Raw genomic sequence first — 12498 nt, forward strand, 5'->3', positions numbered from 1 at the left:
TGTACATAGGGTCCCTGTGAGTCGCAAACGACTCGATGGCACATAACAACAATAACAACAAGTACAACTATCAGGTAAGATAAGGAAACAAAAATAAAAGTAAAAACAAGGATAGTTTTATTGGAAAAATATGTCCCAAAGACCTGGATAGGCCACTTTCTCCATGTGGAACTAGGCTTTTTAGAGAGGGTGGTTTCAGATCATTGTCTTTGACATCATTCATGTGCCTCTCTTTATCTCTATCTAATACCTGGTCTGGCCATTTTGCAAAACTCTCATCTTTCACCTGGAAAACCTGGGTTCCATTCCACATAGTCATCACCATCCTCCTGATAGTGAAAGTTGACATGCTGTTCTGATGCTGAACAGGTTTCAGAAAAGTTTCTAAAATAGGAAGCCACACTAGGAAGAAAAGCCTGGTGATCAACTTTAGAAAACTAGTCAATGCAGTATGACTCACAACAGTTCAATCCCATTGTGCCTGCAGTCACTATGAGTCAAAGGCTGACTTGATGGTAGTTAAGTACAACATGAACATTTTAGTTTCCAGTTTAGCAAAGAGGAAATTGAGTGCCACAGAGGCTAAGTAATTGATCCAAGGTCACACAGCTTATAATAGCAAAGATTTAACTTTATCCAGGACCAGTAGGCCTCAAAATTCTTCACTGCATCTTGGTACACAAATTATCACTTCAAAAGCAGAGCTATCATGGATCTTTTTACATTTTGCCATGTGTGAAATGAAAATGTCTAAAGTTCCCAAGGATTTCAGATGATACCTGATAGCAGGAATAACATTATCATTAATTTAGCCTCTCCAAGTTCTGTCATATAATTCTTAAGGTCAGCCTTAGAAGTCAGAGGAACAGATACTACACTCTTCAGTTTACAAATGAAGGAACTGACAAAAAGAACAAGTGATCCCGTCCACAACCACAAATGGGGAAAACCAAGCAACCAAGGCTAAGCAGCTATACAACATAGATAGACTCTTGAACAATTCTAGCAGAAATCAAGTCTATCAGTCCTGTAAAAAAAGACTGATACGCCTGGTCCAAAACAAGAAACAGTCATACAAATATGTACTAGATGAATGAAATATTTATTAGCAACTAATGTCAAGCCTTTAATAAATCAACCAAACCAACTAACTTGACACTATTTGTGTCCATTCTAAAGAAAAGTAATCTAATAGAATGCAGATGTTTACTTAACAATATCACTGATAATAGAAAAAAACCCAAAATCTTGATAAAGATAATTACAGTAATCAACAGAGATAACAGAAATTCAAGCTGGATTCTGAAGAAGTATTGGAACAAGGTACCTCATAGCTGAAAGCAAATACCATAAAGATACTTACTTTTGTTTTACTGACTATGCAAAGGCACTCAACTGTGTGGATAACTCTGCAAAGAATGGGAATTCCAGAACACCTGTGTTCAGACAGAACCAGTACATGGAACAAGATACAGTGATTTGAAAGAACAACAGTATATGACATAATTTATAATCAGAAAAGGCATATGTCAGCGTTGTATCTTTTCACAATCTTGAAACAATCTGCATAATGAGCATATTCCAAGAAGCTTACTACATGAAGAAGAAAATAGCATCAGGATAAGAAGAATCATTAACACAACCTTCTTGTTGTTGTTATGTGCTGTCACCTGCGACTCACCCTATGTACAACAGCCTATACCCTGCTCTATCCCTTGCCAATCTTATTGTCTCCGACACATCTATCTCCATTACCCCAGTGATGGAATCATGGGCTCCAGACTGACATAATTGATTCTCAGTAGCTTGGAGAGGTCTCTGACAACAGACTTTCCCAATACAGTTCACATTTTAATTTCCTGGCTGCTGGTACCAAGTGTTGATTACTTGCTGAAAACAAGAAGAACCGGACGTACTTAATGATGAAGATCAAAGAGTAAAGTCAGTAAGGATTACATCACAATATAAAGAAAGCAAAATCCTCACAACTGGACCAGTAAGTAACATCATGATAAACAGAGAAAACCCTACAGTTGTCACTGATTTCATCTTATTTGGATCCACAAACAGTACTCACATAGAAGCAGTCAAGAAATCAAAAGACAGATTGCAAGGATAAAATCTGAGGTAATGAAATACCACACAGCATTGCAAACCAATGAAATAGTAAAACATTATATAACATGAGAGAGCCTTGAGAATATTATGCTAAGAGAACTATCTCAGTTACAAAAGGATAAATACTGCATGACACCACTGTTAAAATATAGGACAAACATGGGAGGATTGGAGAGAGACTGGAAAAAGAGTGGATAGCTAATGAACACTGTGTTAGAACAGACGAGGGGAAGAACGATTTGAAAGGAATGAATATATGATTAAGCATTATATGTCTAAGAATAATCAGGAACAAGGAGTGTACTGCACAGTGGGCTAGGGAAAGGGGAATGAAAGGGGAAGAAAATGTGCAACAATGAATTAAAAAAAAAAAAGACTTCTCTAAAATGAGAAAATGAGTAAATATGTCAGTTTAAAGACCAAGGTGCACCTGCTAGGAGTCATGGTATTTTCTTTCAATTGCTTCCTAAGCAAGTGAAAGTTAAATAATGAATAAAGAAGAATCAATGCCTTTGAATTTTGGTATTAGAGAAGAGTGTGGAATATCCCATGGACTGTCAAAAGAACAAATAACTCTATCTTGGAAAAAATACAACCAGAAAAAAAAGAATAAATAAAAACATTTTTAAAAGTGCAACCTTAGAAGCAAGGATGGCGTGTTATTAGGAGGGGCGAGTCCTTAGAAAAAGAGAACAACTTGGGAAAGGTCAGCATAAGAGAGGATGAACCTCAATGAGACAAGACTGACACAGTGACTACCACCACAGGATTGAGTCTGACAGAGACTGTGAGGTTAGCGCGCAGAATAGGGCAACGTTCAGAGTTGTTGTTCATAGGGCTGCTATGAGTCTTAGTCAACCTACAGCATCTAACAACCTGCATAAGAAAGGTAGGTGCAAAGAACATCTTTAAAATGCTCAAGAGATGATAACTGGACGACTACGGGGCTCTTGCCCCACACCATGGAATCTTCAATCACCTCAAGTACATGAGAACAATTAACAAGACGAGAGAAATGATGCCTTTTAACTATGGTGTTGGGAAGGAATGTTGACCATATCACAGACTGCCAAAGAAATTAGTAGGTCTGTCTTGGAGGAAGTGCAGCCAGAATGCTCCTTGAATATGGAGATGGCAAGATTCTATCTCACATATTTTGTGAATGCCCCTGACCCTGGAGAAGGGCATCATGCTTGGTACAGCAGACAGTGAAAAAAAGACCCTATACAGGATGGACTGACACAGTAGTTCCAACAATGGGTTGAAGCAATTACAAGGACAAGGTACTTCTGCTCTGTTATACATAGCATCTCTGAACCAGAATTTATTCTATAGTACCTAAAATAGCAACAACAGTGCTGAGCCCAAGAACTGTTGGTGGCACTGCGGTGAAGGAATTCAGCTGCCACACAAATTAGGTGGTTCGAAGGCACCAGCTGCTCCTCCAGTGAAATATGCGGAGGCAGAATTGGCTTCTGTAAAGATCCACAGACTTGGAAACCTTAAGGGACAGTTCTATTCTACCTACACGATTGCTATGAATTGGAATTAACTTCTTTAGTGGCTTTTTGTTTTTATCTTTGGGGTGTTGACTGTGACTCCTGATTGCTTTAAAGGTGAAAACGGTGATCAATTACTAGAGCTGTCAGAAATGTTAAGGAGCTGGAGCAAATGTTAGCACAACCCAGCACGGAACCTCCAGAGTACTAAAGGAAACGTAAAAAAGAGTATTTGGTTCATAACACAATGTCACTTGATGCAATGTCCTCCCAAAATCATGTCTGGTGCCATTAATGCACTGCGAGAGTTTAACATGCTGTTTGGCACATAGTAAGCTCACAAAAATAGTTGTTGTCATCATTCTATTTATGTTGGCACCTGTTTTCCTCAACGTCGCTATAATTGTTGTGCCTGAAGAGTGAATACCTGGTTCCATAAAACAGTCAACGTAAGATCGCCCGAAATCTACCCTCGCCACTTTGCAGGAGAGAAAACAGGCCCAAGAGGCTTTGACAGCCAGCAAAAGATTGAGTAGATTCAGGGGCCAGGCCCAGAATGCTAAGTCGTCCTTTCTCCCTCGCTAGTTACGAACATACGTGGACACCAGGGCGCCCCGTCCCTCTCCAAAGCACTCACCTTCATGACTGCTAGATTCGGAGGCCATCCTGGTTCCGCCAGGGAGGCCATGGTCTCAAATGAAGAGGCAGAGACTCCACCACCCACCGGTCTCCCGCGCTCTAGCGTCACTCGAAATTCCCCGCGCTGCTGCCTGACGTCATCCATCCAAGACGCCCCTGTCGTCCACGTGTCTGCCGGGAGTTGTAGTAAAGGGAATGAGGCAGAGTGGCTCTCACAGCGCGCGCTTTACGTCATCATCACGACACGCCGGTGACCCACGAGCCTGCCGGAAATTGTGGCGCTCATTGAGCGCGCCTTACGACATCCATCGCCACGCGCCGGAGGTCCGCGAGGCTGCTGGGAGTTGTAGTAAATAAGAGGGGTGCAAGCGAAGGGCTCTCATTGCGCACGCTCTATGTCATCGATCGCAACTCAGCAGCAAAGGTCGGCGAGCCAGCTGAGAGTTGTAGGTGGGGTGCTGCTCTTTCTGCCCATTTCTTTAAAGTGGCTTCCCTCCACCCCTATACTGTGAAGCAGGGAGATCTTTCAGCTAATCTTTGTGAGCTCAGTGCCAGAAACGGTGATTACTCTTGGCTGTTAGGGGCTGCGATGTTAGATCCTGGTCTGCACCATCCTTACCATCTCTGACACACTTGATCCTACTGCTATAGTCTCTGTGTCAGTTAACCTGACTGAGGGTCTTCCTCTCTTTCACTAACCTTTCCAAACATGATGTCGCTTTCCGAAGAATATTGTTGCGTACCTTACAGTTAGAATCGATCAATAGCTGTCCCTACAGGGGGGGTTCAGAGGAAGTAAATCGCACGGGAGTTGACTGACCATCTTTCTCCCACAGAGCAGTCCCTCCTAATAACATGTCCAAAGTATGTAAGGCAAAACTTTGCCGTCTTAGACTCCAAAGGAGCACTCTAGCAGTCTCTTCTCCATCTGTCCTTTCGTGCTCTTATTCAACACCACACCTCAAAGGCAACGATTCTTCTGTCATCTTTATTCATTCTCCAGCTCTCAGATGTATAGTAAATGATGGAAAAGACGATGGCTTGCAATAGGTGCACCTGTCTTAATAATTTGGAGAGATCCCTGACAGACTTTCCCCTCTATGTCTCCTGATCTCCTGACTGCCTGCCTGATACCAAAGGTGTTGATTTCGGATCCAAGTAAGATGAAATCTTGACAATTTCAATCTTTTCTCCAGCGACCACGATGTTGCATATTGGTCCAGGGATGAGAATTTTTGTCTTTTTGATGTTAAGTTAAAATCTATATTGAGTCTTTTATCTTCTGCAGCAAGAAAGCATTTCAAGTTCTCTCTTTCAGCAAGCAAGGTTATGTCACCTGCATAATGCAGGTTGTTGATGTGTCTTCCTCTAATCCTGATGCCACATTCTTCTTCATAAAGTCCAGCTTCTCAAATTATTTGCTCAGTGAACAGGTTGAATAGGTATGAAGAAAGGATACAGTCCTGACACGCACCTGTCTTGATTTTATATTCCCTTGCTGTCCTCCTAGAACATCTGTTGGTCTGGGTATTGGTCTTGCATGAGCACAATTAAGTGTCCTGTTAAATCCAGACAATGAGAAATCAAAGTAAATAAAATCCAAGCCTTGTCAAAGCTTCCAAGGTCCAGGCCCTTCTTTCCGTAAGCTTTCTAATGTTGTTATGTGATGTTGATTTGCTTGTGATTTATAGCAACCCTATGTACAACTCCTAAAGCCTGCTCTATCCTGTGCCAACTTTACTGTCTCTGACATACCTACCCTCATTACCCTCATCACTGAATCAATCCATCTCATCAATGATCTTCCTCTCTTTCTCTGCCCCTCTACCCTTCCAAGCATGATGTCCCTCTCCAAGGACTGGTCCCTCCTTACAACATGCCCAAAGTATGTCAAGTAAAGCCTCAGAATCCTTGCCTCCAAAGAGCAGCCTTGTTTCACCCTCTCTAGGATGAACCTGTTTGTTCTCCCAGCAGTCATCGTTTCTTTAGGGCCTGAAAGCCTGAGGGGATAAATTTTTTTTTTTAATCCAAAATTCTGTTTATTGAGATAATTTCATCTTGATTTTTTTCTTAATGCTGCTTCCGTCTGAAAGAGCATCCTTCTGTAAGCCTTGCTTTTCCTCCTGTAGGCTGACAGAGAACAGTGGAGCAGCCAACACATAAAACTACTGTTTGTGCATGGCTGAAGACCGTGGTGATTTTGTAGCATCCTGGACATTTCACACCCATGAAGTAGGAATTCGGGCTCTGCACCAGGCGCTTCTTCTTGTGTTTCCTCTTCTCCTGAGGGGATAAATTATCCCCTCCTCTCTTAAAGCCTAGCCCTTAGGAGCAAGGCCAGTTACAACAGCCAGCAGCATGGGGAAGCAAATAACAGGTAAGAAGAAAACAGCTGGAAGATAGGCTGGCCTAAGTAACTTGTAGCTGCTAGATTAAAAACCCTGCCCTGCCTTCTCTTGGGGCTGATGCCTTTTTTTCCCCGCCTCAGACCAACTACAGCAAAATGCCCATTCATCAACAGTGTTGCTATACAAGGCCTCCAATGTTGTTTGTTAGCACATTCTCTGGGTTTAAACTAAATCTTTCATTTTCCTCCTTCAATAGTGTATTCACTGAACATGAAGCATTATCCATACAGAACAAGGGGACACTGTATGGTTTAAAATAATGAAAGAAATGTGTCAGAGTACTGTTTGGAGGCAAGGATTTAGAGCTCTGTCCCACATACTTTGGGCATGTTGCCAAGGAGGACCATTCCTTGGAGAAGGACATCATGCTTGAAAGGATAGATGGAGAGAGCAAGAGAAGAAAACCTCAGTTAAGATAGACTGACATCCTAAACTCAGTAATGAGGGTAGGTGTATCAGAGGCAGTAGGATTGTCTCAGGATAGAGCAGGGTTCAGAGCTATCATGCAAAGAGTCTCTATGAGCCTGAGTCTAACAACAACACTCCAAACAAAACTTGTTATAGCTATGCCTTAATTATTTCATGCCACTCCTTATCACTATCCGCTTACAAAGAACACACACACACACACACACACACACACACACACACACACACGGTGTTCCTTGAGCCATACACAATGGCAAGGACCAGAGTCCAAATCTAGCCCCTGGACTTTAAATATGATACTCTCAACAGCCTGTGTTATGCACATGACACAACCCTGCTTGCTGAAACTGAGGAGGACCTGAAGTGCTTGGTACAGAAAATCAAGGTCTGCAGCCTTCAAGATGAATTGAAGCTCAATATCAAGAAATCAAATATTCTCACCACTGGGCCTATTGGCAGCATCATGATGAATGGCTAAGAAATTGAGATTGTTATCAGCTTTAGTTTGCTTGGCTCCCCAATCTACACTCTTGGTACCAGCAGCCAGGAAATCAAGAGACAAATTGCAGTGGGAAAGTTGGCTGTCAGGAACCTCTCCAGAGTACTGAAGAGCAACAACGTCTGTCTGGAGACTAAGTTGCAGCTGATCCAGGCCATAGTCTTTGCAATTGCTTGCTATGCATCAGTGAGCTGGATGGACAGTGACTAGGGATGACAGAAGGAGAACTGATGGCTTTAAGCTGTGGTGCTGAGAAGATTGTTGAATATACCATGGACTGCTAGGAAAACAAACAGATTCGTCCTAGAGAGGGTGAAACCGGCTTGCTCCTTGGAGGCAAGGAGGGACATCATGTTTGGAAGGGTTGAGGGACACAGAGAGAGACCATCAATGAGATTAATTGATACAGTGACTGAGGTAAAGTGGGTTGTTGTTGTTGTTGTTGTTGTTGTGTGCCATCGAGTTGCTTGCAACTCACAGCGATCTATGTACAACAGCCCTAAACCCTGCTCTGTCCTGTGCCAATCGCACTACCTCCGACACACCCATCCTGATTACCCCAGTCACTGAATCAATCCACCTCATAGAGGGTCTCCCCCTCCTGTGCTGTCCTTCTGCCCTCGCAAGCATGACATCCCTCTCCAAGGACCGGTCCCTTCTTACAACATGTCCAAAGTATGTTAGATGAAGCCTCAGGATCCTTGCCTCCAATGAGCAGCCTGGTTAATACCATCCTATCACCAACAGCAGGTAGAGGGATTCTACCAGAAGACTGGCCAGAGTTCTTGAAAAGGTCCTGAGACAAAAGTATGAGAGACAAAAGATACAACACGTGACAGGACATATGCTAGATCTTAATTTGAACAAACCAACTTCAAAAGGTATTTTTAAAAAATGAAAGAAACTTGAATATAGATGTCTTAGAGTATACTGACAAGTTATTTTTATTAAGTGCGATAATGTGACTGCTGTTATTTTTAAAATGTTCTTATTTTTAGAGATGCATGCCAATATATCTTAATAAAATATCCTGATACTGTTGTTTGCTTAACATTAAAATGTAAATCAAATTTGTAAAAATATAAGTAAAATTAAATGTAGGTGATAAATATAATGTTGTTGTTAGGTGCCATCGAGTCGTAGACGACTCATAGCAACCCATGAACAAAAGGCCTGAGTCCTGATCATACATAGAGTTTCCAGAGGCAAGCCATTTCGGAAGTGCATGCCACCCACTCCTGTTTCCAGGCTTGTTTTAGTTGGGAAGCTCTAGCAAACACTGTCCGCCACAGGTAACCATTACCACGTTTGGCACATCAGTGTCACAGTGTTCAACATCACAGCAACTATGACAACAACAATAACGATAAATATAATAGGTTACCATAGTAACTGTAAATTGAAATTTTCACATTAAAAATTGAAAATCACTCATTGTGCCTGCCATGTTACATATTGGCACTTGGAGGCAGTAGAGCATCAGGATGAGAAATGTAAAAGCAATGCCGTTGGGTGATGATGCTTTTTTTTGCAGCCAGGACAACTGAATGTTTGGGGTGTGGAACTGGAGTAATTGTAGAATCCTAGACTTAACTCTTGGAAGCAGTAGTGGCATCCACTTCGTAAACAACACACCTGTAGAAACTCTTTGAACTTTGATAAATGTCAATAGTTACAAAAAGGCTTCAGGCCTTTTGTTCATAGGGTCACTATGAGGCAATCAACAACAACAGCAGCAGACTTAACTCTAAACTGGTTTCCTCAACAATCTTCAAGAATTTAAGAACTCAGCAAAGTGCTAACAACTTAATAAATATTACTTGGATTTTAGTTAACTTGAAGTTCATACAAAATGTTAACATGTTTGTATGTGCATTTTTCTGGTGTGTTAATAATTGCAGCATGGCTAATGAAGGACTTTAAAGCTTAGTGACAGAAAACCACTACCATTTATTATTTATCAGAAGCTATGTAATGAGGTCAGTTCCCAGGATCGTTTTGGGGGAACATTTCTTCCCTGTCACAAAGTCTGGATGTAATTGACACCACTCTTAAACTCAGGGATTGCTAAGCCAGTTAATTTAAGGGCTGCACATGGAAGTTGATTCTGGCCTATGAGAACTAGTGTCAAGGGTCAAGGCTGAGGTAGTGCTGACAAGGGGAGTGTCTGCCACCACTGGGTAATTACAGGATATCAGAGAGCATGCATGAGTATAAAGTAGCACATAGCACTGAAGAGTAGTCGTGAGAAAACACACTTAAGTCTTCATACCAGACTTCATTAAAAACCTCTCCAAGCCTAGAGTTTCCTGTTAAGTAAGCCAATCCATTTCCTTTTGCTTAAGCTCATGTGGGTTGGATAGTTTATCACTTGCAAACAAAAAAACGTTCTACATAGATATACTCAGGAAGCAGACAGTCCACCAACAGGCTGTGTATGGTAACTGGCAACACAGCCAAGAAGCCATGCTTTGTCCTTTCTTTGTGTCTCTAGGCAGGGTTGGGGAGGGAGCATAGACCAAAAAAAACAACAACCTGTTGCCATGACACTGAGTCTGATTTATGATGTGTCAAAGTAGAACTGGTTTTCAGTGACTGACATTTGATAAGGAGATTACCAGGCCTTTCTTCTGAGTGCCTCTGGGTGGGCTTAAACCATCCACCATTTGGTCAGTAGCTATGTGTTAATGATTTGCGGGACCCAGGCACTGCAAGTCACAGACACTGTTATATTAATGGTTGCTATACTGAGTCAGATTCATATTTGATACATCCTATTATTAATAGATGTTTGCAGTAATTTCTTCTCATTTGGAGTATTGCCACATCAGCAAACCAAGGTCTTTCAGGGTGAAAGCTTGGCTTCATTTATATAATTAAGAAAAAGTCTGCTGTTAGGGACCTCTCCAAAGTAGTGCAGAGCAATGGTGTCACTCTGGAGACTAAGGTGTATCTGATACAGGCCATGGTCTTTGCAATCAGTTGTTATGCATCAGAGAGTTGTACAACGACTAGGAAGGATGGAAGGAGAATTGATGCCTTTGAGCTATGGTGCTGGAGAAGAGTATTGAATGTACCATGTACTGCCAAGAAAACAAACAAATTCATCTTGGAGAGGGTTAAATCAGGCTGCTCCTTGGAGGCAAGGATTCTGGGGCTTCATCTGACATACTTTGGACATGCTGGGAAAGGCCAAAAGACAGAGGAGAGTCAAAGAAACAGAGGAAGACCCCTGGGAGTGACACAGTGACGATAATGGGCTGGAGTATGTGAAGATTTTTTGGTTGTTGTTGGATTAATACTGTGGACTTTTAAAAAATACTGGTGATAATACAAAAGTTGTATATATTGTGTTTCATGTATTCCTCCATCATGGTGAAGATTTTGAGTATGAGACAGGTTATGGTAGGCTTCAAACTGTTGTTGGGTGGGTGGCTATGAGTCATAATTGAATTGACAGCACAAAACAAGAACAACAACTTTTACAATGTTGTTATTAGTTGCCACTGAGTATGATTCATAGCGAACCTATGAACGCACTTGAACCTACTGCTTCAGTCACCATGCCAGTCCATCGTATTGGCCATCTGACTGTCCTTCGTGGACTCTCCACCTTTTCAAACATGACGTCCTTTTCCAGGGAATATCCTCTCCTTCCAACATGCCCAAAGTATGAGATGAAGCTTCACCATCTTGCCTCCAAAGTTGCTGTAGAGCTCTTGGATTAAGATAGAAAAGGAAGGAGGATTTGACACCCACTTCGGAAGTAATAGGCCTTTGAAAACCATATGAACAGGCAGCTAAAGGAACTGGAGTCAGGAAATCAAAAGTGCTGAACTCACTCAGCATTTCTTACCCTCAAGGAACTGAAGAACAAATTCAAACCTTGAGTTGCTATACTTAAGGACGCTTCAGCCAGAATATTAAATGACCCAGGAAGCATTAAAAGAAGATGGAAAGATAATACGGAGTCACTGTACTAAAAGGAATTGGCAGACACAGAAGAATTTCATGAAACATGTGAGCAAGAGCCTATGGTGATGATGGAAGAAGTTCAAGCTGCTCGGAAAGAATTGGCAAAAAACAAGGCCCCAGGAATTGATAGCACACCAATTGACATATTTGAACAAACAGATGCTGCCCTGGATGTGCTCACCAAGTTGTGCCAAGAAATCTGGAGGACAGCCAACTGGCCAACTGACTGGAAGAGAACCATATTGTTCCCATTCCAAAGAAAGGTGATCCAAAAGAGTGTGGAAATTATTGCATAGTATCATTGATATCACATGCAAGCAAGATTCTGCTGAAGATTATCCAAAAACAACTAGAACAGCACATCAGCAGAGAACTGTCTGAAGTGCAGGCTGGATTTAGAAGAGGTCGTGGCACTAGGGATATTATTGCTGCTGTTAGATGGATCTTTGCTGAAAGCAGAGAGTACCAGAGGAATGTCTATCTGTGTTTCATTGACTATGCAAAGACATTTGACTGTGGATCACAACACACTGTGGCTGACTGAGAAGAATGGGAATTCAAGAACATTTGATTGTGCTTATGTAAAACCTATATTTGGACGAGGAAGCAGTCATCAGAACAGAGCAAAGAAACACTGCATGGTTCAAAATTAGGAAACGTGTGTGTCAAGGATGTGTCCTAACTCCATATCTTTTCAATCTATATCCGGAACAGATTATCTGGGAGGATGGGCTCTATGAGGAGAAGTGTGGCATCAGGATTGGAGGTAGACCCATCAACAATCTGTGTTATAACACAACCATGCTTGCTGAAATTGAAGACGACCTGAAGCACTTGCTGCAGAAGGTCAAAGACAGCAGCGTTCAATATAGATTGAAGTTCAACATCAAGAAAACAAAGAGTCTCACCACTGGGCCGACTGGCAGCATCA

The 12498-nt window shown here is 41.8% G+C and overlaps 1 protein-coding gene across 1 annotated transcript in view; it reads right to left on the reverse strand.

Moving 5' to 3' along the window:
- Window positions 1-4260, reverse strand: part of RAD18 (RAD18 homolog (S. cerevisiae)) — a 135446-nt gene extending 131186 nt beyond the window's left edge. Inside the window, exon 1 of the mRNA XM_006888949.1 lies at window positions 4255-4260. Coding sequence (XP_006889011.1) covers window positions 4255-4260 — 6 coding nt within the window. The remainder of the gene's footprint in view (window positions 1-4254) is intronic.
- Window positions 4261-12498: the final 8238 nt, after the last annotated feature.

Source organism: Elephantulus edwardii, unplaced genomic scaffold (genome assembly GCF_000299155.1).
Source record: "Elephantulus edwardii isolate Elephantulus edwardi_28Jun2011 unplaced genomic scaffold, EleEdw1.0 scaffold00073, whole genome shotgun sequence".
NCBI classification, from domain to species: domain Eukaryota; kingdom Metazoa; phylum Chordata; class Mammalia; order Macroscelidea; family Macroscelididae; genus Elephantulus; species Elephantulus edwardii.